Raw genomic sequence first — 24,642 nt, 5'->3', positions numbered from 1 at the left:
CCTTTCCTTGTCATCATATCATGAATTTCTACATGTAAAATAAGAATTTCATTTTAATAGCCATTCTCTATAACCACTTAAACTTCGTTTCCACGCATGGTCACCGATTTTGATGAAACTTCACCCATGCTTAGTACTTGACACCAGAAACAAATGTCAAACAAAATATCGTTGCTATGTGTCTCGGTTGCTATGGCAACAGCCGGAAATGTTTGAAAAATCGAGATTTTCAGCCACTTTAAATCTTGACTGTGGCTTAATAAAAACAAGAAAAAGCAAACAAACCATTCTCACAAAAACAAGACACCTTGATGTCATTTTTACTGTAAAGAACCTGTTTAGAATATATGTCTAAGCAAGTGGTAACCAAGGTTACATTTGGAATACATTTAAAATGCTGAAATATGCTGAAAAACACTCCGCATTTACTAATGGTAGGTGTTACATGCTCAAACTCAATCAACGACTTAAGAAAAACAATGAAAATGTTTGACCTTAAGTATATAAGTATAAGCAATATTATTCTATAAATAACTTTTCTGGTTGACATGGTAACACAGTGTAACCATGCAAAACCAGTAACTAAGATTCAGTTAATGCTACTGTCTTGAGGAAAAACATGAAAATTCAAGACTGGCAAGTATGCATCATTAGGACCTTGCAACACCAAAACCATAAGAAAAATTGGGTATAATTTCTACATTGCAGTGTTACCATGGAAACAAAGTACCAGTGCTTAAAAGTGAATTATTTTTCGCTGCATTAAGAATTAAATTGCCATTTAATCAAGAAACAAATTAAAGGACTCAGCTTGAATAGATCTGTTAGAACTGAAGTTGAATATCATATATTGATAAAATTCGATGAAGAAAACAACACTGTTGCTATGGTTACCAAGAAGGGAAAATGTTCGATTTTGTGAACTTTATATCAATATTAAACCCTGTGTGCCAACTTCTTGCATCCACTTAGAGATTGGACGATGGTCAAAATTAAAAGTCAGATTAGCTGTTAATAAATATCAATTATAAAAGTTTTGGGAATCTACATTAAAAGGTACGTATCATAGGAAAGAAAATATTTTTCGGGTTTTTAAGCATATATTTTCTGCTTATTTCCATAGCAACGCTCTATTTATAGAATGTAATCTGAATTTTTTCAAATGGGAAAACTAGGAGCACACCAACGTCTTTAAAAATTGATCATTAATTATGAGGAAATGTGCTTTTTTAAAAGATAGGATCAAATTTAAACATACAGATTGTTACTTTGAAGGCTCTCTGTGGTATAAAAACCTTGGTAACCATTGCCAACCAAAATGAAATATCATATTTTGTTAATGGTATATGTTTCATGGTACTTTTTTTCTATTATTATAGGTCACATTTCATCCCATAATTGCTTTTTATTTTTACCTGTATGACTTTATAAAATTCAATGAATATTTTTTTTACTTTTGTATACTTTGTTACCATAGTAACGTATGTAATAGTTGATTTACCAAACATGTTTATCATGCATTTCAGACATCTGACCTTCAACTTTTGGAAATAGTCATTGCCAATTGTTTGCTTTGCCGCAAATGTTTACTATGGGGCTCTAAACATGTTAAAAAATGCCATTTTTCGAACTTTAAGACATGTTGCCATGGTAACTATAAAACATAGCAACCAATTTTTGCCTGATTTCAGTTTAGGGTATCAATGACTTTTATCGTAGAGAGTTTGGAGAAATTCTGAGACTATGCGTGCCACAGCTCCTATATAAAATTTCAAGTCGTTACAGAGAATGGCTCTTAAATACTAAACTAACTTCATTTTAAATACTAAACTCACCATATTAGTACGATTTAATTTTTTTATATAGCTGAAGATACATGTATATAGGCATTGCCGCATTCTGTAGACCTTGTTCGCACATCTTTTTGTATATCTGACATCTAAATCATTTTGATGTAAACCCTTTTAAAAGACCTACATTTGATTTACTTGATAAAAATTTAAAAGTGACTTACAGACGCTTTTATTTGTTAAAAAAAAATAGCCTGTGGAAATTTGACTTGAACACGGAAAATATTAACACAAATCGCCATCTCCTATTACCCTTCAGGTTCTATTACCCACTAAATAATGTCACCTAACTCCACTTTTCAGAATGTTAGAATTTTTTTTTATGTTTTGAGCAGAATATCTTTCTCATTAGTTCTTTTGGAAGACTATCCTAAAAAAAATCTATGAATGCATTGTATGCGTACAAAAAATGCTAAAGAAGGTGTCGTGTTTGCGTGTAAACGTTTCATTAGAGTGAACAGGGGTAATGAGGGTTAAAGACAAAGTTATGAACTTACAGTCGACAGAAACAGGCGATCCATGACCAGGCGTAGTTATTTGAATGAACTAATAAGTAAATAAAATTAATAAATAAATAAAAAATAAATAAATAAATAACGGATATCTATTAAAGAGATACTACTAAAAAATTTCAAAATAGTTCACACAGAAACATCGATCGTGATATACACGTACCTGTTTCACGTCATAAAAATCTTAATAGACAAATTACAAAAACGTGTACGTGTACGTCTAAGTATATGTACAAATACACGTGCGCGTACAAATTTAAGACCTCAACCTCTCTAATATGTGAATAAGAGAAACTGACGGCTAGTTAACAGAATTTGCTTTGAGGCTGTTGTGTGGCTATTCATGATTAGCGAAGTTTCAATCAGTGAGAAATGTTGACTCAAGCTTCTAAAAAATTTACATAAGGTTTATAGTTACCGCCTGATAAGGTAAAGACTCGGTGACTCTTCTATTAGAATTTTTTTTTTTTTTTTTGTGAAACAGGCCAGGTTGGGTTGTTAGATACAACAAAGGGTACGGGGAATTAATACAAACTTAATGAAATTGAACACTCTTCAGAAATTTAAATAGACCATGTGATCTTTTTTTAATGATAATGAAAGACAGCGCCTACCTCCTTGATAATTACAGCAGTGTTGTATTACTATAGATACTGTTTGACTATAGGTTAACTACCCCGGAATTGGCCGATAATTACTTCCACCTCTGGAAACTGGGTCACGCAGAAACTACCTTTCCCTTTAAAGATTTTGAGAAAAAATCAGCGTGAAGTTCAGGAACCATGAGTAAAGGTAAAACCCCTCTCTCTCTCCTAATAACTATTCTCTTAACTTTCTCCTTTTCTCTCTTTCTCCTAATAACTATTCTCTTAACTTTCTCCTTTTCTCTCTCTCTCCTAATAACTATTCTCTTAACTTTCTCCTTTTCTCTCTCTCTCTCTCTCTCTCTCTCTCTCTCTCTCTCTCTCTCTCTCTCTCTCTCTCAAGTTTTGTCTGTAATCTCTTTAGATGCCAACTATTAATTTGTAATTAAGGGTATTATCTATCCTGAATTTTTTCTATTATTAAAAAAGTTATCATTTAAATTATGATAAATATATATTCGGAGCTTATTATTTTTTATTTGCATTGCATATTCTCCCATCCTTTCGACAAAAAATATTAATTGATTTAATACATATCCGTAAAATTCTTTAACGCTTTGATTTTAACAAATCATCAGTGCATAAATAAATAAAAACAGATGTTCACATGCTACTTTAAAAGATGAGACATATTATTCCTTTTAAATATAGAGTTTTTAAAAAAAGTTTTCTTTTTCTTTAAGGTTTTATCAATTTCTTTTAACATCACCATCCCTTTACTTTGTTGTAAATATAGAATTCAACGAGTTCAGGTCAATTTAAATCATTCAAAAATCTTACACTGAAAAAAAAGAAGAAAATCATATAGAGGACTAAACGATTTCGTTGAAATGTTATTCAGATCGATTTAAATGAATCCGAAAACTAGTGATAGTAAGGTTGTCTTTCAACTGGAACACTTTATCACTGTTATAATCTGAAAAAAAAGTTTAAAGTGGGTCAAAGTCAGTAAACGTCATTACATTTTTTTTTCATGCAGCTTTAATTTCAATTAAATTTTTCCTTTATAGTAACCCATAAAAGGATAAAGTTTCAGACATTTTGTGTTACTTTTATTCGTGTTTATTCAGTGTATACCTTTATAATTAAGGGGGGGGGGGAAGGTCGGTGTTAAAAATAAGACCTGAATTAGAGATATCAGTTACTAAAGTCATTCACAGTAGCTGTCTGATTAATCTTGGGGAGATAATGTCAAAAAGTAGAAATCGCCGTGTATACCGGTCCTTAAGTCGTTGTTCAAGGACAATGGGAAAGGGTTAATTGGGAGTGGAGGGGGTACTTAAGAACAGAAACAGCTCCTTTAAATATTACTGAAAATACCACTAATTGAAATCTGGTATATGTTTAGCATATATTTTATTTATAGGAACAATTAAAAAAAAATTTATCAGACTTGTTATTGTTACATGAATGGGGGAGGGAGCGTGTTTAGTTAAAGAGATATATCTATTTTTCAAGATCATATTATCCGGGGAAGGGGGGATCTAACGCCCCCTTTCTTTGTGGATGGGAAAAAAATTAAATTAGACCTTAAACCAAATTAAAATGTGTAAATTTTGACTTATAGGGGAATGTAGTGGTTCCTCTCTCATTTCAAACAAAATGGACATATCTGCAACCTCTTAACATGCTTAATTTTAGGTCGGTCTAAGAAAAACACTTTTGCAGGTAGAAATGGGGAGGGTGGGGGTGTCTAAATTTATTACTTCTAAGGAAATAATGCTATATAGCGATGGTATGTATGAGAGACCTGACACAAGTTCAACTTATAAGATAACAAGATAGCAAGACTTACTTCCATTGAGTAAGGAAGCCTTTTTTGATCGTATATTCTTTGTTATCTTGGAGTACTACACAATCAGTAGAGGTTATATCGATCGGTACAGTTAACAGACATAAAAGACTACCCCTGCACAAATACAAACGATGTTCTGTCTTGAAACAAGTGCTACAATGATCCGAGAAGGTTTTGGATTTAATTCAAACACGTTAATTAAGGTAATTAGAGAATTGCGATGTTTCTTCAGCTTTATATGTACGTTGAAATCCACATGTCCTTTATTTTAGAAAAGAAAAATATTTTACTGTAAAACTGTTATTTTATATGATAATTCTTTATGTATACTAGTATATAACTTAAATACTTGTGTTCGAAAAAAATCTAGAAGCTTTTAAATATTATTAGATGAAAGAGTACATAGGATATATTAATATAATTTATGTTATTTTCCTTAAAGCAGAACTTGTAAGGTCCAGGGGCTGACAAATAGATTTTTAAGGCACTTGTCCAAGGGCAAGTACATGGTCAAAATTGACTTGCCCTTCCTGAATTTTTGCTTGCGCCCTACCTAAACTAATTCTGGATTTATAGATATTTTTTCAAAAAAAGAGGAAGACAAATGCTGAGTAAATCATACAAGCCCCTACGTCCAGCTTTAAATTTATGGCCTACAAATAAATTCTATTTTTGATAAGTCACTTGCCCGTGGGCAAGTGGTTGATAAAATTTCACTTGCCCACCTAAAATTCACTAGCCTCGGGCGTCGGGCAATGGGATTTGTCACCCCCTGTAAGGTTTTCCTAGTGCAAATAAGTATTATAACCATTTTTACATTATTTCGTATTTCACAACAATGTTTACCGCGATTGATACATGTATTATATACATGTACGTGAATGATATACATAACGCATTAGATGTATTGTTATAGACACTTATACGGAGGCGGATCAGAAATTTATAAATACTTTTATAATCGACAGGAGGGGATGTAACTAAGAAAAAATTAAATCGTGTATAAATTTTGGAAGTACTTTTTATTAACAACGGGAAAATAATCAATATCCCTATATCAATAATAGTTCAGACAGAATTACATGTTCATGTGTATATCCGTGGGATTTTCTATCGATTGCGCCACTAGTGATAACGAAATTATACTGAATAACCATGGAAACTCTCTTAAAATCGACCTAAGAGCATCAATATGATACCAGGAAAACAAATAGGTATCACACTTATTAATGCATGTATGTTTCAGTTCATTCACATCTAGGAACTTGGTTTCACTAATGTGTTTCAGTTTATGTTAACATCTAGGAACTTGACTAAGTACTTGGATCCGCTTCTGTGTTTGTATGGTGAAGAACATGAATTTTCAGCATTAAGGGTGTTTAGCGTGAAGGCAGAAGGAAGGCCCCAGTTGACTTCCTGGATTAAAAAAACATGTTTATAAAAGGTACGAAAATGATTAAAATTGCTATTTCTAAATTTCGTACGGAAGGAAATGCATGAAAGATTCAGGTTTTTCAGATTCAAGGAAAAGCAAGACGGATAAATACAGTGGCATTTGTTTTAGAATGCTTAAACTTTGCCAAGAAAGACATTATCAAAGAATTTTTAAATTTCAATAAATCATAAAGACACATTGAGAGGTCTAACCCACTACGTTTCATTTAACTGAAAATATATTTTATTGACATATCTTGACCTATAAAGGGATTGGCAGCGGACTCAGTCTATCTTAGCCCCCTTCCCCACCCCCAATGTTTTTAGATGTACATGTTTTTAAAAAAATTTAAAATAAGTTCGTTAATGACATTAAATTATCCATTCTAATTCAATAAACTTCAGGGCAGTAGTGATATAAGATTTAAACTTACGTTAAATTATATAAATCTTTTGAAATGTAGAAAAAAACGCCGATATTTTGTTCTGTTTTTTTTTAAATGTGTTACATTGTAATTTTTGCCATCTAAAATATGCATATGCGTTTTGGTATTTAAGACGAGCCTTTGTTTTCTGATGAATTTTAAAAAGGTAGTTTGATAAAATGATTTAGGGAACGCGTTTGGATAATTTGTATTCTGATTTTTTTTTAATTATCTGGATTGCATTTCGTAAACAAAAGGGATACATGTGACATATCCAATTTGAAACAGTCCAGAAACCTTTTGTGTTTTTTAAGGCAGGTCCACCCTTTTACAGATCTGGTTTTAATTTTACACACTGATATAAAATTTTGATTATCCTTTTCTATTGAAATAAAATCTTTTCGGATGATTAAAAATGATTTAGCAAGTATTTATTTATTATTATAGTGTCATTGTGCACACAAAGCATTTAATGTACATTATTTATAGGAATAACCACTTTGCACTCTGTCCATAGGATTTATATATGTAATGTAGTACATACACAGACAGAGAATTCTTAATTGCCGTTAAGGACCTAAAGCTTTCAATTTTTTTTAAACAAACTCACTTGAGATCTATTTATCTTCCATTTTAAGCCTATATCATCTTTTTAAATTTACTTTTTTTATAAGTTTAGCAAAGAACAATTGAAAAAAAATAGATATTCCAAAAATGGGGGTATGGGTGTTCAAAAGGATCTTTTGTAAAAATGTTCTGGTCAACCACAATAAAGTATGTTTTTCTGGTAACATAAGATATAATTCAAAATAATTGTGAAGAAAAAATAGCATATAAACAGAAAAGATTTTGAGAAATATTTAAAATAAAGATATTTTGAGTTTTTTCTCTGACAGATTTTGACACAATCAACATCAATTTTTTATTGTTTTCAAATAGAAGTTTCAAATATTTCCTTGACAAATGAATATTTATGATTTTCCTAAGTTTTAACAATAATTGGATGTGATTTGGTACATATCTAAATAAAATATGATGTTTCACTTCTATATGTCGAATTTTGACTGTTGAATTTTTAGAGGTATATACTCCGAGACATGTTACATGAAAATAAACCTGCAAAGATATGTTTTTTATGGGTACTTTAGTTAGATATTGACTTATTCAAGATTTTCAAATAAAAAAATAAACAGTTTGACAGAAATCTCTGAAAGTACGGACCTACCTTAAATGGACTTTTCTGGGAGTTTTACCTGACCGAATTCATATTGAAATCTATTTTTTTTTACTTAATGAAGAATCTGTTTTTTGCATATTATACTACAATGATACTAAAATACAAGTAAACCTCTATTTGCAAAACATTTATACACTTTTACAACAATCCATTAATTTGCTCTCAAATAAAAAATCGATCAAAATTTTTAAATCTATAAGATTACATCAGTTCATGAATAATAAATGAAAAAAGGAACCTGTTAACAAATTTGGCCATGTTATCTTACGTGCAGCATAAATGTTGTTGCAATTTCATGAATATTCAATTTATCAAGTATAATCATCCTATAAATAATGACTAGCTTCACGGTAAATTTTAAGATAAAATTTAGACGACCTGGACTTGCACGCGTCTCAGATTATTGGCGTAGGAGGGAAATTGAATGGGGGGGGGGGGGGCTAAGTTAAAGAGAAAAACAAATTCAAACTTACATGTACAAAAAAAACTTTACAAGCAAAAATAAAAGGGTCCATTGTTCAAACATAATATCCTTGGTGGGGGGGGGGGCTGGAGTTAGGATCGAGCTTCTCTCAATACCAATTTTTTTTTTTTTTTTTTTTTTTTTTTACAAAAACTTCCACTTACCCTTTTTGGATGTACACTGCAACGTGTCTGTTGAAAGTGGGGGGGGGGGGGCCTTAACCTATGCCTACATTATTTCTACATTTGCAAAAAAGGCTACCCCCCCCCCCCCCCCTTGGGTCCGATGCCTATACCGAAAGAGCAAATAGTCATGAGGTTTTCATGTAACGTACAAACTAAATGGTATCTAAAATAAACATGTTGCCACAAAGAACCATATACTAACACTGAAAAATAAAATCATCACAGTTTGTCTATCGGGAGGGGGGGGGTATTGTTGGGTCGGGTGTGTGGGTTGAATTAACCAATGTCTCGGGGGGTGGGTGGGTTTAATATAAATTTTAAAGAGGGACAATCATAACTGTGTGAGAGAGAGAGAGAGAGAGAGAGAGAGAGAGAGAGAGAGAGAGAGAGAGAGAGAGAGATTTCCTTTCATACTTGAATGTACAACTATATATATGTTATTCAATGTATGACGTTATATTTAGTTCTAGGGTTCATTAAACATTTTGATCCTACCCCATTTATCTGACACTTTTAATTCAGTAAACGAACATCCGCCTCTGTATTACATCACTTATCAATCAGACTCTTAGTTACGCTTATTTCCTTATTTTGTAGTTGAGGTTTCCGTCAAGTAAAAATAAAGGAAACTTCCTCATTGTAACAGCAACATGTGCGACACGATCACTCGCCAGTTAAGGAGAATTGTGTGTTCGGCGTGTGGAATAGTAAATATAATATACCTAACGACAACAATATCAGTTATTGTGCTTATGCAGTTATTTTATGTGAATTATCAGCTGAGATCAGTGGTACCAATTGCGAACAATGTGAAGAAAGAGTTACAAGTTTTTATTTCTTATCGGAGTTTAAGTACCAGCACACTTCCTACACCCGCACCTACCACTAACCGGAAGTCTAACCGGAAGTCTGTGTTCAAAACTCGGAGGCCAGTTGCAAAGCGGCCCGATATGTGCAAAGGATGTTTTGCGCATGATTATACATATATTCTTGACAATGAGGATATTTGCAGCACAGAGGAAGGGAAACAACCAGTTAATTTATTAGTGCTTATATCAACAACTCATAAGAACACGGAAAGTAGGAAAGCGCTAAGAGAAACGTGGTTAACTCCCTCTTGGAAAAATACGGGCGACGTCAGATACGCCTTTCTTTTAGGAATGTCGCCCGATACTGCCACCCAGGTTGCTATAGAAACCGAAAGTGCCACCTATCAGGATATCATTCAAGAAGACTTTGTAGATAGCTATAACAATTTGACCCTAAAAACCATGATGGCTTTCAAATGGGCGAGCACTAAGTGTAAAAACGCTAAATATTTTATGAAGACAGACGATGATATGTTTGTTAATTTGGATTCCTTGAAGGCCACCTTAAGAAAAAATAGTTTTGTTCTTGAAAAATCTATAGGTGGGTTTTGTAACCTGTCAAGAGAACCTATTAGAACTAACACATCGAAATGGTATGCACCTTTTGAGATGTACCCGCATAAGGAATATCCGCAATATTGTTCCGGAACAGGATACGTCACGAGTCTTGGGGTTGTGGAAAAAGTTTATAAAGTTTCAAAAAATGTTCCGTTCTTTTATCTAGAGGATGTTTACGTTTCTTTGTGTATGAGAAAACTCGGATTAAACATGACGCATTTACCCGGCTTTCACGCCGATTTTCAGAAACCCGGATGTGTGTATAAAACAAATGAATTAGTGACCTCACATAGATTAACACCAAAACTCCTTAAAGAGATATGGAAAAAGAAATGTAAAGATGTTTGAATGTATTCAGCGTATTTTAATTTACTGTATTAATTTATTGTTTTGAATATCTGAATTTCATCTTTAAACGAAATTCACATATTAATTTGTCCGTCCGGTTGAAACAATTATTTATGATGTAAGATGTTTACATGTAAATTATAGACAATTATTTTCAAACTTTTAATCCGTTGTGTTTTATTTTCCCAAAATTTTTATAATATAGCATTATACATTTATTGACTGAGTTCGAGGGCAACATGCGTTTTGTAGGACCCAAGAACCAAACTGTCTGGCAGTTTGGTTCGAGGGTCGACAAAACGCATTGTTATACCCTTATAAATATCCTTCTATATATTTATTACTAGATAAAAAGTCCAACAAAAGAAATGTTTATTACGTCGGCCCAGTGACGTATAACGTATAGTGTTATGTCACAATTAATTAATCATCGTTCAATATCGGCGACGCGGAAATGGCCGAAGTTAAGAGCTACTAGAGTTGTTGCGAACAGCAAGGTAAGGAAGAAGGGAAGAGTATGTTTTGTGATAAATAATTTTTGTGATACAATGAATATATAATTGATTTTCTTCTTTCTCAGCTTGATGTTTTATTTACTGATTAAGCCATAATTTTCCATATACAATAGTTCTCTAATTGATAATATAGCGTATTGATTATAGTGTATTGATTAAATTGATCAATCTTAAGTGAGCAGTTAAGGGTATTACAAAACTGTTGTATACTGCGGCGTCGGGCAACATTTTCACCTTCAGGTCCAACAAATCATATGTTGCTCTCATACCCAGTCAATAACTGTATATTTTTGCCCGAGAACTCAGTCGATAAATGTTTTGTTTTACCTTTCATTTTTTTTTGTTTTGACATACATGTATTTTGACTGTCTTCCGTGATGTAACATCAGGTCCGTCACTGTTGAATTTCAATGAATTAAAATGAGATTAAGCTCCTCCCATTCTGTGATGTAAGCGGTCCAACATCTCAGCGACCGGTCTAACATCTCACTCATTGGTCAAACATCGATTTGTTATACCCGCTCAGTAAAACATAGAGATTTCTTTTCGTATATATTTGGATAGGAACAAATTTTAAAAGATATAACAAATAATGGATAAAATCCTGAATGATATTTTAGGGAAATATTTTTTGGTTATAAGTGGGCTTTACAAGTCAACAGAGTTCACTACCCGTTTTATTTTTGCAGTTACCAATACATTAATTGAATAAATTACCTCCGTAATTTTGGGTTTCAACCTTACATGTTATATAATGTTGGTAATGCATAATTAAATGAAAAACTTTATTGTTAAATTTTGATCATTTTGTAAGCATGTATATTGCATAAATGACATAAATTTTGATATCTATTTATTGGTGTAATTAAGGTTTTGAAGCATACCCTTTTTAATGCTAAAGTATTTTTTATACGAACCTCCGTACTTAGCATAACTCAGATGCTTAATCTTAAGAGGATAATCCGCAACCTGTATTTTAAAACAAAATTCCCCGATAAGTACGGATATTCCTTAAAAACATCCTCAGTATAGGTTCAAGTTAGAAAAATCATGCCCTCCTTTGTTATAGATTGGAACTTTTTAAAATATATATTTATATTTCAATTCTGTTTCTGCCTTTTCCCTAGCAAAAGTGTTCTGGTTAGCGATATCCTCCATGAACCTCTTGTTTTGTTTTCTTTTTCAAATTATAACCATGTTGTGCTTAAAATTTTTCCTTTATTACGAAGTAAAGATCAATATCGAAACCTCTACAGATAGTTAGAGTTTACGGCCCATTGCCTTAAAATTTACCAAAAAAAAAAAAAAAAAATGAAAATTAAGAATGAGAAATACAATGTATATTTATCATAAATCTAGATGTGTATCAGCTCTGTTGTATGTGTTTTAATTTGCACTTGCATAGACACTTTAAAGAAGCATGGGCAGTATCATTCTGAGGGGGAGTTAACTCTGCACCGCATATTCTGTTTCTAAGGGGCTGTATTGCCCTGAAATTTCAAACATGATTTCCTTTTAATTTTTGCAATTAATTAAGAGAATAATTTTTAGAAAAAGTTTAAAAAGAACTCCATTTTATACACAAAAATTACATCTGAATATGTAAACTTATATTGTTATGATAAAATATTGAGAACATTTAATTTAAAATTGTGTCAATGTCACTAAATTGCTTGTGACGCAAGAGAGGTAACTCTTCTTTCAACTCAGTAATCTTTGAGGTAGAATGTTCGATTTAAACTGGGTAAACTGAAAATAAAACTTTCTAGAGTATAGGTATGGGACCCTGAAATCTTACGATTAATATTAAATGTGTTAGTAAAACATTTTAAAACACGTCATAATGAAAAAATAATTTGTCATCATAAATCATCCCTATTTATTATTCAGTAATACACAATTAAGTATCGAAGAACTGGCATTACGTATAAAAATCAAGAGGTAGGAAATGCTTTATATGTACTACAGGCACGTAGCATCGATTTTGAAAGTGGGGGGGGGGCAGCCACAGAAATTTTTTTATTACTTACCTGAAAAAGTTGACAAGCAAAAAAAAAAAAAAAGGAATTGTACAAAGTCGAAAATCCGATTTCGTTGGGGGTGGGGGTGGGGGGGGGGGGGGGGGGTTAGAGGTAAACTTTTTTCACTACCAATTCCTTTCAATATCCATTTTTTTTACCTTACAATACCATATTTCCTTCATATTACTTTACTTTAGTATAAAGTATTGTTGGCAAAAAAAGTGGGGGGGCCTGCCCCCCCCCCCCCCTGTTGCTACGTCCCTGTACTACTCTTGCAGGAGAAAGTTAGGTACATGTACCCTTGATGAAAATGAAATCAGAGTGTTTTACTTTATTCTTTTTATGTAAATAATTTCTCAAGCTACAAAGGAACACATTTTTATTAGTATATTATAATAGTGGATCAATTAAATATTCCAGATCTATTGCTAGTTCATTAGATTAAAATCCGTGTCTGGTTTTCTATGGAACGCCATCACTGCCTTATAGCATAAAACTATGCACTCATTATGTCAATCTATCATTACCTTATGTGAACATATCTTTACGTTATGTCAGTTTTTTTAGGGGGTGATGTAAAAATATCTTTACATCATGTCAATGCTGCATTACATGAAGTAAATACATTCTTCCATTATGTCGACACTTTATAACTTGAAGACCAAAGTTCATTATGTGAAGTGAAAATATGTTTACATTGTGTTAAAACTTTATTACGTGAAATGAATGTTTCTTTATATTATTTCATTTCTTTCATATGTAAGGTCAAAATTGCATTACGTCAACTTAATTTCGTTTTACATGTATTCTGAGATTATCATTACATTAAGTCAAAGTCCATTTCCTTTCGTGATTGTATATTTCTATTATAACAAAGCATTATTACGTGATGTTAATGTATCTTTATTTTACGCCGAGGTCATCACAATGTGAGGTGAGTACATCTTACCCCCATGTCAGTGCTTTATTACGTGCTGTAAAAAAGGTTTATAACATAATGTGAACATATATTATGGAGACTGTCCCGGCGTTCCATATTATATCAACACTTTATTACATTATGTCAAAACTCCATTCCTTTATGTGGATATTTAATAAGAATATGTTAACTCTTTCTTATGTGATTTAAAACTATCTTTACATTGTGTTCATTCTTTATTATGTTGATTACAAATGTTCATTACGTGCTGTAAAATACATTAACATTATGTCAAAGTTGATAACCGTGTTTTCACGACTGGGAAGGAAGGGGGGGGGTCCTGATTAATTAGGACGAATTACAGACACATTATATGAGGGGGGGGGGGTCTGACTTCCTCTTATTTCCGACTTAACTTTATCGTAGAAAATGTTCATTGAATTTCAGCCCCACTTTTTGCTGAAGTATAAGGGTAATGTAGTATATTTGGAATTTTTTTTAGGACTGATCGAAGTTGCCCCCCCCTTTCATCCGAAATGGGATTTTCGAGTTTGGATTTTTTTTTTTTTTGGCTTTTTCTTGTACGTTGATTTTTTCTGGCTGACAAACCATCCCAAATTTTCAAAAACGATGCAACGTCACTGGAATTAGTCATTTTTCAACCATTCCAGGACCAGAATTCTGTTACAAAAATCTACCAGTCCCTCACTTAAATCAATTGACCATGCCTTAGTAAACATGGGCTCATATCAGTGGCGATCTTGGGTTTTTGAAAAAAAGTAGCTATAGGGGGACGATATGGTGTCTAAGTTGGGTTGAAAGCCCGGAAGCTCTCAGGCTTTAGATTTTTTTTTTTATAAAACGTTTCAACTTATTTCAGTTATACTTTATGTAAAACTAATGCAATTTCCTACAAAGTAAAATCAATTGATTAATTTCATGCATATTTTGGTCACTAAAGATGGGAGGGCGGGATCCCCCCTCTCCCCCACCGACCCACCAGTGCACGTATGAAATACTATGTGTTTACACTTAAAAAAAAAAAAAAAAAAAGAGGGTTAAGGACTGATAAAAAGCTTAGGACAGTGTTTTATAGTTAGATCAGAAGTTTTGGACTTTAATAATTAATTCAAAAGAATAAGAAAAATATTGCTGCATGACACATACTATTTGATTTGCGATAATTATGAGATTAAACGACCATTGAATTTCGACGTTAAAAAAAAAACAGTCGTCAATAAAGAATCCATGGGAACATGATCCTATTTCTAAATTTAACCTGATATTTAAGAAAGGATTAATTAAGTCTTGTGTATAATTTAATATTTGATATGTTTAATTTAAATTATTTGGATGTTTAACATATGTGCATAAATGTAATATTGAAAACACAAAACGAACTTTTAGGCATAACCTAAACCTTACGTCACACGATAAAGAGATGAAATATTCTTAGATATACTGACAAGAGGCTAAGCATTTTAGACACAATGTAAAGATACAATGGCATAACAATAATGATTTGTCAGAAAGTAAGGGAAAATTGACATCATGTAATAGATTCCCGTCGTCATGTAGCAAATTGATGACACAATATAGTAAAGAATTGGCCACATGTGACAATTTTTTTCACATTATACATGTATAATGAAATTCTGACATCGTGTTATAGCGACTTGATATTGAATTAAAGATATATTCACATCATGTAATGAACTCCTTAGACCAAATAGTGGAGAGTGCACATAATGTAATAATGAGTTGAAATTATATAAAAACATCTTTACACCACGTAAAATTGTTTTGAATTAATGTCATGTAGAGTTGATATAATGCGATGGAAGATCGACGCAATGCAATTGAAGTGCGAGTTAATGCCATAAAGACTTAACATAATGTAATGGAAAGTTGACATAACGCAATAGTAGTGTGTGTAAATGCCATAAAGACTTAACATAATGTAATGGAAAGTTGACACAATGCAATTGTAGTGTTCGGCTATAAGGCAGTGACGGCGTTCCATAGTTTTCCAATTTAAAAATGTCAAGGTATCATGAACGTCATTATTGTATCTTTAAACCTATCTCGTATTTGATAGACGGTTTTCAAGGGCACTAATGAGAAATATTTTGTGTGTTCTGTGGATATGTTTTGATTTCTTATGTTCCTTAGTTCTCCTGCGAAACGACAGAGCTTTTTTTTTTTTTAAAAAAGCAGGCTAAAAAAATAACATCATGTAGAAGTGAAATGTGTCATTTATTAAAGTAAAATAAAATGACAAAAGATGTAAAAATGCAGTTTACAAAATGGGGGGGGGGGCAGAAAAAAGGGACTCACATAGAGTATTACACAGCTTAGGCATAGAACTGCGCACAAAAAATGTGTTTGATGCATTGAACAAAGGAAGTGTCCAAAATCTGGGGGGGGGGGGCGTAACGAGCAGTTATGCATTTTGCATGTTTACTTCAAAATGAGGAAATTACCAGTATAGACAGTAACACTGATTGAAAAGATTCACAATGATAAAAAAAAAAGTACAGAAGAGTCTTGATTATAGATGATCTCAGCGATTTTAGGGAGTGTGATAGGTCATTGAATTATTAACATTATCAGAAGACAGGAAGACTGAAAGAAGAGAAGTTGGAAGGAAATCTCAAATTTTTTTTAATTGGAAAACGTTTAGTATGACGGCGAGTATCCATAACATGACGTTATTTAGATGCGGCGACTACTAAATTCGCACATTATACATGTAATTCTTTATTTAAAAAAAAAGTATTATTTATTTTGAATTAAAATTTTCAAGTCTGATTTGAAATAAATATAGCTTCCATCATTTATAATTATGTTGTTGTTCGTCGACAAGTAGCAATTTTATTGAAGTTGTGTGGATCAACCCTCGTAGTATGTTAGAGTTATTGTTCTTAGTACGCGTGCAAGTAAGGTATACTGGCGTGGAAGATACTGTCAATCCTGTTAAATTAATGCATATATATGTGAAAGCTGTTACATTAATAAATGGAATAAATGTCTGCTTTATTTTATTTGTTTAAAACAAATTACGGAAAAGCAGGTTCAATAAAAGGGGGGTGGGGGTGGGTTGGGTGGTAATAGTTGAAATCAACCCTTTATATTTTAGAAATTAAAAAAAAAGGGAAGGGGGGGGGGGGGTAAAAATAGAAAGACAGGGGGTAGACGTTATAATCTAAGCATGTAAATGCATTCTGAGGTTTTTTTTAAAATCTTTTTCGACATTCATTGTAACTGAGTCGCCCGAAGAACACATATAGTTTACACATTTATCTTTTTTTTTTATTCAAATAACATAAAACATCTACCAGTATTTATAAATGTTTATAATAGTTTATAATAAATGTAGTTGTTAGAAGAAAAAAAGATCAATACTGTATAGTTTATATATCGATCCTTTTCAACAAGACCAAAGAAATAATGTAAAATGTAAATTGATATATTTGTTTGTTTTTTTTTTTTCTAAGATCGATACACATAGATTAACCCAGAATAAACCATTCTCATGGGTTTACCAATTTGTTATAGATACTTCAGTCTGGAATCTGTTAAAATATCAAATATACAATGTAGGCTTAAATTGTTAAAGGGAGGGGTTGCCGACCAAAAAATTACATATTCTCAGCTCCCATCCTTTAATAAACTTCTAGATCCGTATATGGAGATCTAGGATCATTGTGATTTAATTTTTAATGAATATATTTTTCAAAATAAATAAACTGTACGTAAAATGTCTTCATAAAATCAATTTATGTTTATTATATTGTTAATAACTTTGACATGTTTGGATATTTAATGGTAGGATTTCATTTGTCAGTTTACCAGTTTACCAGTTTATTAACATCTCTTTGGTTGTTATTTAACAAAACAGAGATCAATACATATTATTATAACATATATACATACATGCGTGAGCATAACATATAACATATATACAAAGTGTGCTTATAATCAAGTATTTCCATATATGTTTACATTGATGTTAACCTGGAGGTTTGACTCTCTCGTTTAAAATTTTAATAAAAGAACAGAGTTTACTCAATAGTCCAACATTTTTTGAAGAAAACAATTCATTAAATTTGATAATATTTGGTCTTGTAAAATAATATTTCGGAATGTACAATTTCCTTTCATCTTTTAATTTTTCACAACATAAAATATAGTGGAATTCATCACCAAGATCATTTTTACATAAAAGACATATTCTATTAATTCTTTCAATACCTTCCCATCTTCCTGTTTCAATGGGTAATTTATGGTTTGCTGTTCTAAATCTAGCTAAAATTTGTTTCTTATAATTATTTAACCTGCTATCTACATAAAATTGACATCCAAAGTGTAAATTTGTAAATAGATTATATGTCACACCTTTTGAGGAATCTTTACAGGTTGAATTCCAATTTTGTTGAAACTGATCTAGTAATTTTTGTTTCAAACTTTTAATAAGCCAATTTCTATTAAATAATTGATTCTGGTTCCAAATATTACTATATCCACAATTGTCTAAAATTGATTTCAAATTCTTTAACCATTTAGATTCATGTCCATTATCAAATTTTGCACGAAGTAATTTATACATTAAAAAACAATATTTTGATTGTTTTCCATATAAAATTTTTGACCAGTATGCAATAATTCTTGTTTTGATATGTATACTTAAAGGTACTCTACCTAATTCACCATAGATCATAAAATTTGGAGTACTTGGTTTTAAATGAAAAAGCATTTTACAAAATTTTAAATGTACTCTTTCTATCATTTCAACATTACCATAACCCCACACTTCACAACCATACAATAAAATTGGAATTACAATCTTGTCGAACAAATACAATTGGTCATAAAGAGAAAGATGTAATTGGTTACCCTTTTTCAAAATACCATACATAGCTTTCGTTGCTCTTTCAGTAGCATATTGTTTTGTCTTAATAAATGAGCCTGTTGTTGAGAATATAATTCCTAGATATTTGAAATGTTTAACAATTTCAATTTCTTTGTTATTGTAATAAAAAACTTTATGCGGCATACGTCCCTTTGAAAAAATCATTATTTTTGTTTTTTCTATATTAACTTCTAGCTTCCATTTTTCACAATACAATAAAAAACTGTGCAACTGATTCTGTAAATCTTCGGGTGATTCCGATAGTAAAACTGTATCATCTGCATACAAAATAATCAGCATTTTTAACAAGACACCAAGTTCTTTTTCAATCTCATTTGATATTGTTGAGACACCAATATTGTTATGTGCAATTAAAAAAGATTCTACATCATTCAGGAATAAAGCAAATAAAAAGGGCGATAAGTTTTCCCCTTGTCGTACCCCTATTTTGCATGGAAAATATTCAGTAACCATATCATTAACAGCTATTCTGGATTTACTTTCAGAGTACATTTTCACTATAACTTCAAAACATTTTCCGGTAATATTATTTTGAATGAGTTTTTGCCATAGTCCTATTCTCCATACATTGTCAAAAGCAGCCTTAAAATCTATAAATGCACAATATAGTTTCTTTTTCAATAAAAAGGATAATTCGATTAGCGATTGTAAAGTAAAAATGTTATCTATTGTAGAATAATTTGATCTGAAACCCCCTTGATTTTCATTTAGTATATCATATTGCTCAGCATAATTATTTAATCGTTTAGCTAAGATGGATGTGAATAATTTACCCATGCAACTTAATAAAGTTATAGGTCTATAGTTTTCAGGGTCATTGTCTTTCCCCTTATTTTTATAAATAGGCTAATAAGTTTTTAGCTTCAATGAAATAAAACGTTCTTATCGCCTTTATTTTATTTCAACGTTAAAGAAAGTATATTTAACACATTGTACACATAACATATCGTACCCAGCCCAGTTACACTAAAGCAGTGAAACGGAAATTAAGTTTTAAGATTGACACTGATCCAATTTGCACCATGATACGTGAAAGTCCACGTAGTTTTTATATTTCATGTATTTTTATGTCAGAATGGTTTAATTAAACGCTCAGCTGCCCCCATAAACCCCTATTTGCGAAATGGCGGAGTTGACAGAGACAGCCGCCATCTTGGGCCTGCTTCAGATTTTCAAATATTAATATCTAGAGTTCAGATCAACCAATATTTTAAACAATTTATATAGTAAGCATCAATAGTAGTGTCTCTATTAATATTCCAAAAATAAATGAAAAATATTGAAAAACAAAGAAAGTTGAAAATTTGGACTTTTTGAATTGGCTTCCGGTAGCGACAGGAAGTACTCACAACTGAATGAAAAGTTTCAGTCCTGGAAAGTATTGATCATCATCTATAAACTCTCGAAAGTTTCACATTGATATCTTTTACCGTTTTTGAGTTTAATCGTGGACAAAATGTCGTTTTTAAAATCAGGAAAATGGTCCAAAACTTGGCACCAGAGAGGAATTTCCAAAAACTGTCTTGGAACTTTAAGAGTATCTTAACACATCTTTCCTGAAAATTTCATGTAATTCTATCCAGTAGTTTTCGAGAAATCGTGTCAGAAAAATAATAATAATAATAATAATTAATAAGAAACAGTACAATAACTATAAGGTCTTCCGTGAAGACGGAAGACCTTAATAATAATAATAAGAAACAGAGTAAAAACAATATGTTCCCAAACTCCGTTTGGGGAACATAATAATAATAATAAAAACAGAGTAAAAACAATATGTTCCCAAACTTCGTTTGGGGAACATAATAAGGCAGCAAAATTCAAATTCTCATTTCTCTACTAAGATTTTTACATCGGGCTCGGAGTTGGTTTTCTTCAGAAAGACAGGACTGGGTTCAAGGCGACTAGGGGTACCACACCGGTAATTGACCAATCAAAATGAACTTAGTCAATTGTAGGTCCATACATTAAGCCGATTTTCCTTTCTTTTGAGAGTTTTTTAATTTCCTTCCAGGCCAGTTTGACAACTCTGGTACCTGTGCCTAGGAAATTTTATCTACTCTATAAATAAATAAAGTTTTTTGACAGGAACTATTTCTCCAGGGCATAGGAGGCTACTTCCTGGGGTGCTTTTGTGATGTTTATAAAGACATGGAAAACACGTGGATTTGAGGGTAGCCCTGTTTGCATTTGCAAATTAATCAGAAAATGTCGTGTACGTACCCTGGTTTTTTGGTGTCAGCTAATGTGACAGGTATTGTTTAACACCCCCTTATCAATATTTTTTCATGAAGTCAAACACGTGAGGTTTTACTGGAAAGAAACGTGTATTGCTTTTTAATATACCGAAACTCGCTATTTCTGGGGATTGTGTAATTCTAAAGAAAATTCAGATAAATTTCAATGGTGAAATAAAAGAAGAATGCTTGGTATTAAAATATTAATTCATATCAGTAGAATTGAATGCTATTAACGACATCTGGAGAAATAGGCTTTAAAAGGTTTATATCATATCTTTGTTCGTCTGCACTTAAATTTCAAACACGACAGAATTTGTAATTTTTGCCGTAAAAATTCATAATTTCTATATACTTTAGAGACTTACCGTAAAACTTTCAGGAAACTTTCTATGAAGTCTTTTCTGCACCTTAAGTGAAATTTTATGTCGATCCCAGGTGTTGATCGAGTTTCAGAGAAATTTTCTACGTTGTTATTGATTTTTTTTTTTTAAGGAGAAAGGGGGGGGGTTGACTTTTTTATTCTAAGCATTTGTTAAAGTGAGTTTGTAAATACATCTACGAACTTGAGCTGGATTGTGACCTTTGGGTCAAGGGGTCAAAGGTCAAGGTCAAAGGTCAAGGTCATCAAAGCATTTCATAAAGAAATATAAAAGTAACGGCCATATCAAGTATACAAGTCATTTGATCATTGCACGCGCGCGCAGGTGCAATGCATGAAAGCTATATCATCGTGACTACACTTTAAATGTGTTTCTATTCTTAGAATTTTGAAACGTTTCATAAAAAAATTACGACTATATCAAGCAAATTGGTCATTTAACGCATTGCGCGCGCACACGTGCATGCAAGTCCTTGCATTCAAGTTTGATAGTAGCATAATGTAGGAATCCGTCATATCTATTCATATTCTAAATTTCATCCTGTTTTGTTGAGAATCAAAAAAGTTATAGGCATTTAAAGTTTAAGCCAATCAGATCGCAGCACACGTGCATGGGCGTGGTTTCTTGAAAACTTTTATATATCATAGTTTAGGACGTATTAAGGTATGATTATGTTTTAAAATTCAAAGTATTTTGTCAAAAAACAAGTAAGATATTGAGATTTTTGTTTCAGCTAATCAGAGCAAAGCGCACGTGCATGCGCGTGCATGCATGTGCATGATGACCGTAACTTCTTATAGGAGTCTATTGTGTCTGTCTATGTTCTAAATCTCATCGTGGTTGGTTGAAAAACAAGGGAGTTACAGCCATTTGAAGTTTAAGCCAATCAGATTGCAGCGCACGTGCATGCGCGTGCTTTCATGACAAATGTTATATATCATGTTGTAGGACATCTTAAAGTATGCTTATATTTTAAATTTCATACCATTTCGTCAAAAAACGGAAAAGATATTGAGATTTTTGTTTCAGCCAATCAGAGCGAAGCGCACGTAAATGCTCGTGAGTTCTTGCTAATTTGACAGTGTCACATTATCTACACTATTAATATATCCTTATATAATGAGTTTCAAAGCATTTCATCGGAAAATGTTAAAGTTATGGCTATATTAAATATATTAGTCATTTCACTCATTTCACGCGCCCGCACGTGCAGGCGTATGCGCGCAAAATGACCTTCGTTCCGCACACCTACACTACACACCTATTAACCCTAAAAAGGTTTTAGCTCAGTACCGGAGAAGAAATGGGTGAACAGTTTCTGAGAACACTCGCGGACAAAAAAATTATTTAAGTACCGGAGAAGAAATAAGAAGAAAAAAGAAGAATAATAATAATAATAAGAAACAGAGTAAAAACAATATGTTCCCAAACTTCGTTTGGGGAACATAACTAGGGCTAATTGTAACGGGAACCGTTACAGATGTTCCCCAAACGCTCCCCAACTCCCTTTTGGTGCCTTATTCCCTGTAAGCTTCATTAAATAAGACGAACTCTATGCCTTTTAGACTATAACAATGTTTTCCCAGAAGTATATTCAGTATATTCAAATTTATGCATTGCACGCATGCGCATTTGAATGCATGTGCATAATGACCATATCATCTTGTCTACACTATTTATATAGTAGAAATTACAGCGTTTTATCCAAAAGTATTAAAAAATACGTTTTAATCTAGTGTATTTGTAATTTTACTCATTTCATGTGCACGCACGTGCATGCATGTGCATGTCGACTGTATCTTCTTGTAGGAGTCTGTTATGTTTGTCTATGTTCTAAATCCCATCCTGTTTGGTTGAAAAACGAGGAAGTTATAGCCATTTTAAGTTTAAGCCAATCAGATTGCAGCGCACGTGTATGCGCATGTTTTCACGACAACTGTTATATATCATATTGTAGGACATCCTAATGCATGATTATGTTTAAAATTTTAAAGCATTTCGTCAAAAATTAAAAAAAAAGATATTGCGATTTTTGTTTCAGCGAATCACAGCAAAGCACACGTGCATGCACGTGCATGCATGTGCATGACGACCATACCTCCTTGTGGGAGTCCATTATGTTTGTCTATGTTCTAAATCCCATACTGTTTCGTTGAAAAACAAGGGAGTTATAGCCATTTAAAGTTTAAGCCAATCAGATTGCAGCGCACGTGCATGCGCGTGTTTACATGACAATTGTTATATATCATATTGTAGTACATCCTAAAGTATGCCTATATTTTAAATTTCATAGCATTTCGTCAAAAAACAGAAAAGATATTGAGATTTTTGTTGCAGCCAATCAGAGCGAAGCGCACGTGCATGCGCGTGAGTTCGTGCTATTTTGACAGTGTCACATTATCTACACTATTAATATATCCTTATTAAATGAGTTTTAAAATATTTCATCAGAAAATGTTAAAGTTATGGCTATATAAAGTATATCAGTCATTTCACTCATTTCACGCGCCCGCACGTGCATGCGTATGCGCGCAAAATAACCTTCGTGTTGCACACCTACACTACACACCTATTAACCCTAAAAAGGTTTTAGCTCAGTTTGGTGAACAGTTTCTGAGAACACTCGCGGACAAAAAAAGTACCGGAGAACAAAGAAGAAAAAAAGAATAATAATAATGAGATCTCGTTGCGAGCAACGAGTGGGTCTTCCGTCCAATTCTTGATGAGATGAGATAAGATTTTGATTGCGATTTTCATTCTAAAATAATGATTTACCACAATCTGTAAAAAGACATTGAACATTAAAGACTTTAAAAAAAAACGGCCTTTTACCCCTAACGGCCCTTTATTTTAGGAATCGGCCCTCTTTGTTCATATCATCTTAAAGATCTTAAGATTTTGAACATTTTGTGTTCAACAATTGTTCAGAAATTCTTTTTCGTTTTTGAGATATTAGAAAAAGAAATTTTTGGGGGCCAACCCTTCAACTCCTTAATGGGGACGTTTAGCAAAAAATGAAAGGTTGAATATTGTTTAGAACATTATTTTGAACAACTTTTGTTCAATATTGCTCATCAAAACATTTCTCCCTTTCGAGATATAAAGCATAAAAGATTTAGCATTCTGGCCCCTTGTGGCCCCTAATTATGTACCATACGACATGGAAATCATAATATATAGTTGTAGATGGTTGAGATGAACATCTTTGTTTCAGTAATGTATTACAAAGTATTAACCGATAAAGAGTTATCGATTGAAGACTTTTGGCCCCTCTTGGCCCCTAATTCGAGTTCCCAGCCCCTTTTCGGGATCTC

At 32.4% G+C, this 24,642-nt stretch overlaps 1 protein-coding gene across 2 annotated transcripts; it reads left to right on the top strand.

Moving 5' to 3' along the window:
* Window positions 1-3,043: 3,043 nt before the first annotated feature.
* Window positions 3,044-10,684, top strand: LOC134273960 (beta-1,3-galactosyltransferase 1-like). 2 transcript variants are annotated; one of them, XM_062756190.1, is made up of 3 exons: window positions 3,044-3,154; window positions 6,107-6,245; window positions 9,143-10,684. In XM_062756190.1, exon 3 carries the CDS (start codon window positions 9,196-9,198, stop codon window positions 10,318-10,320), a length of 1,125 nt encoding a protein of 374 aa, XP_062612174.1. In that variant the 5' UTR covers window positions 3,044-3,154; window positions 6,107-6,245; window positions 9,143-9,195; the 3' UTR covers window positions 10,321-10,684. The 2 variants fall into 2 exon arrangements, with proteins under 2 accessions (XP_062612174.1, XP_062612172.1); XM_062756188.1 differs by lacking the exon at window positions 3,044-3,154 and having other exon boundaries at window positions 6,090-6,245.
* The last annotated feature ends 13,958 nt before the right edge of the window (window positions 10,685-24,642 follow it).

The sequence above is a fragment of the Saccostrea cucullata genome, unplaced genomic scaffold, assembly GCF_032062105.1.
Source record: "Saccostrea cucullata isolate Sc308-1 unplaced genomic scaffold, CSIRO_AGI_Scuc_v1 ctg7659, whole genome shotgun sequence".
NCBI classification, from domain to species: Eukaryota; Metazoa; Mollusca; class Bivalvia; order Ostreida; family Ostreidae; genus Saccostrea; species Saccostrea cuccullata.
The sequence above is the reverse complement of the archived record's forward strand: the minus strand, read 5'-3'. Positions and strand labels throughout refer to the sequence as shown.

Bases quoted from the DNA above. Each gene is read 5' to 3' on its own strand.
- LOC134273960 (XM_062756190.1), top strand. From the start codon at position 9,196: ATGTGCGACACGATCACTCGCCAGTTAAGGAGAATTGTGTGTTCGGCG.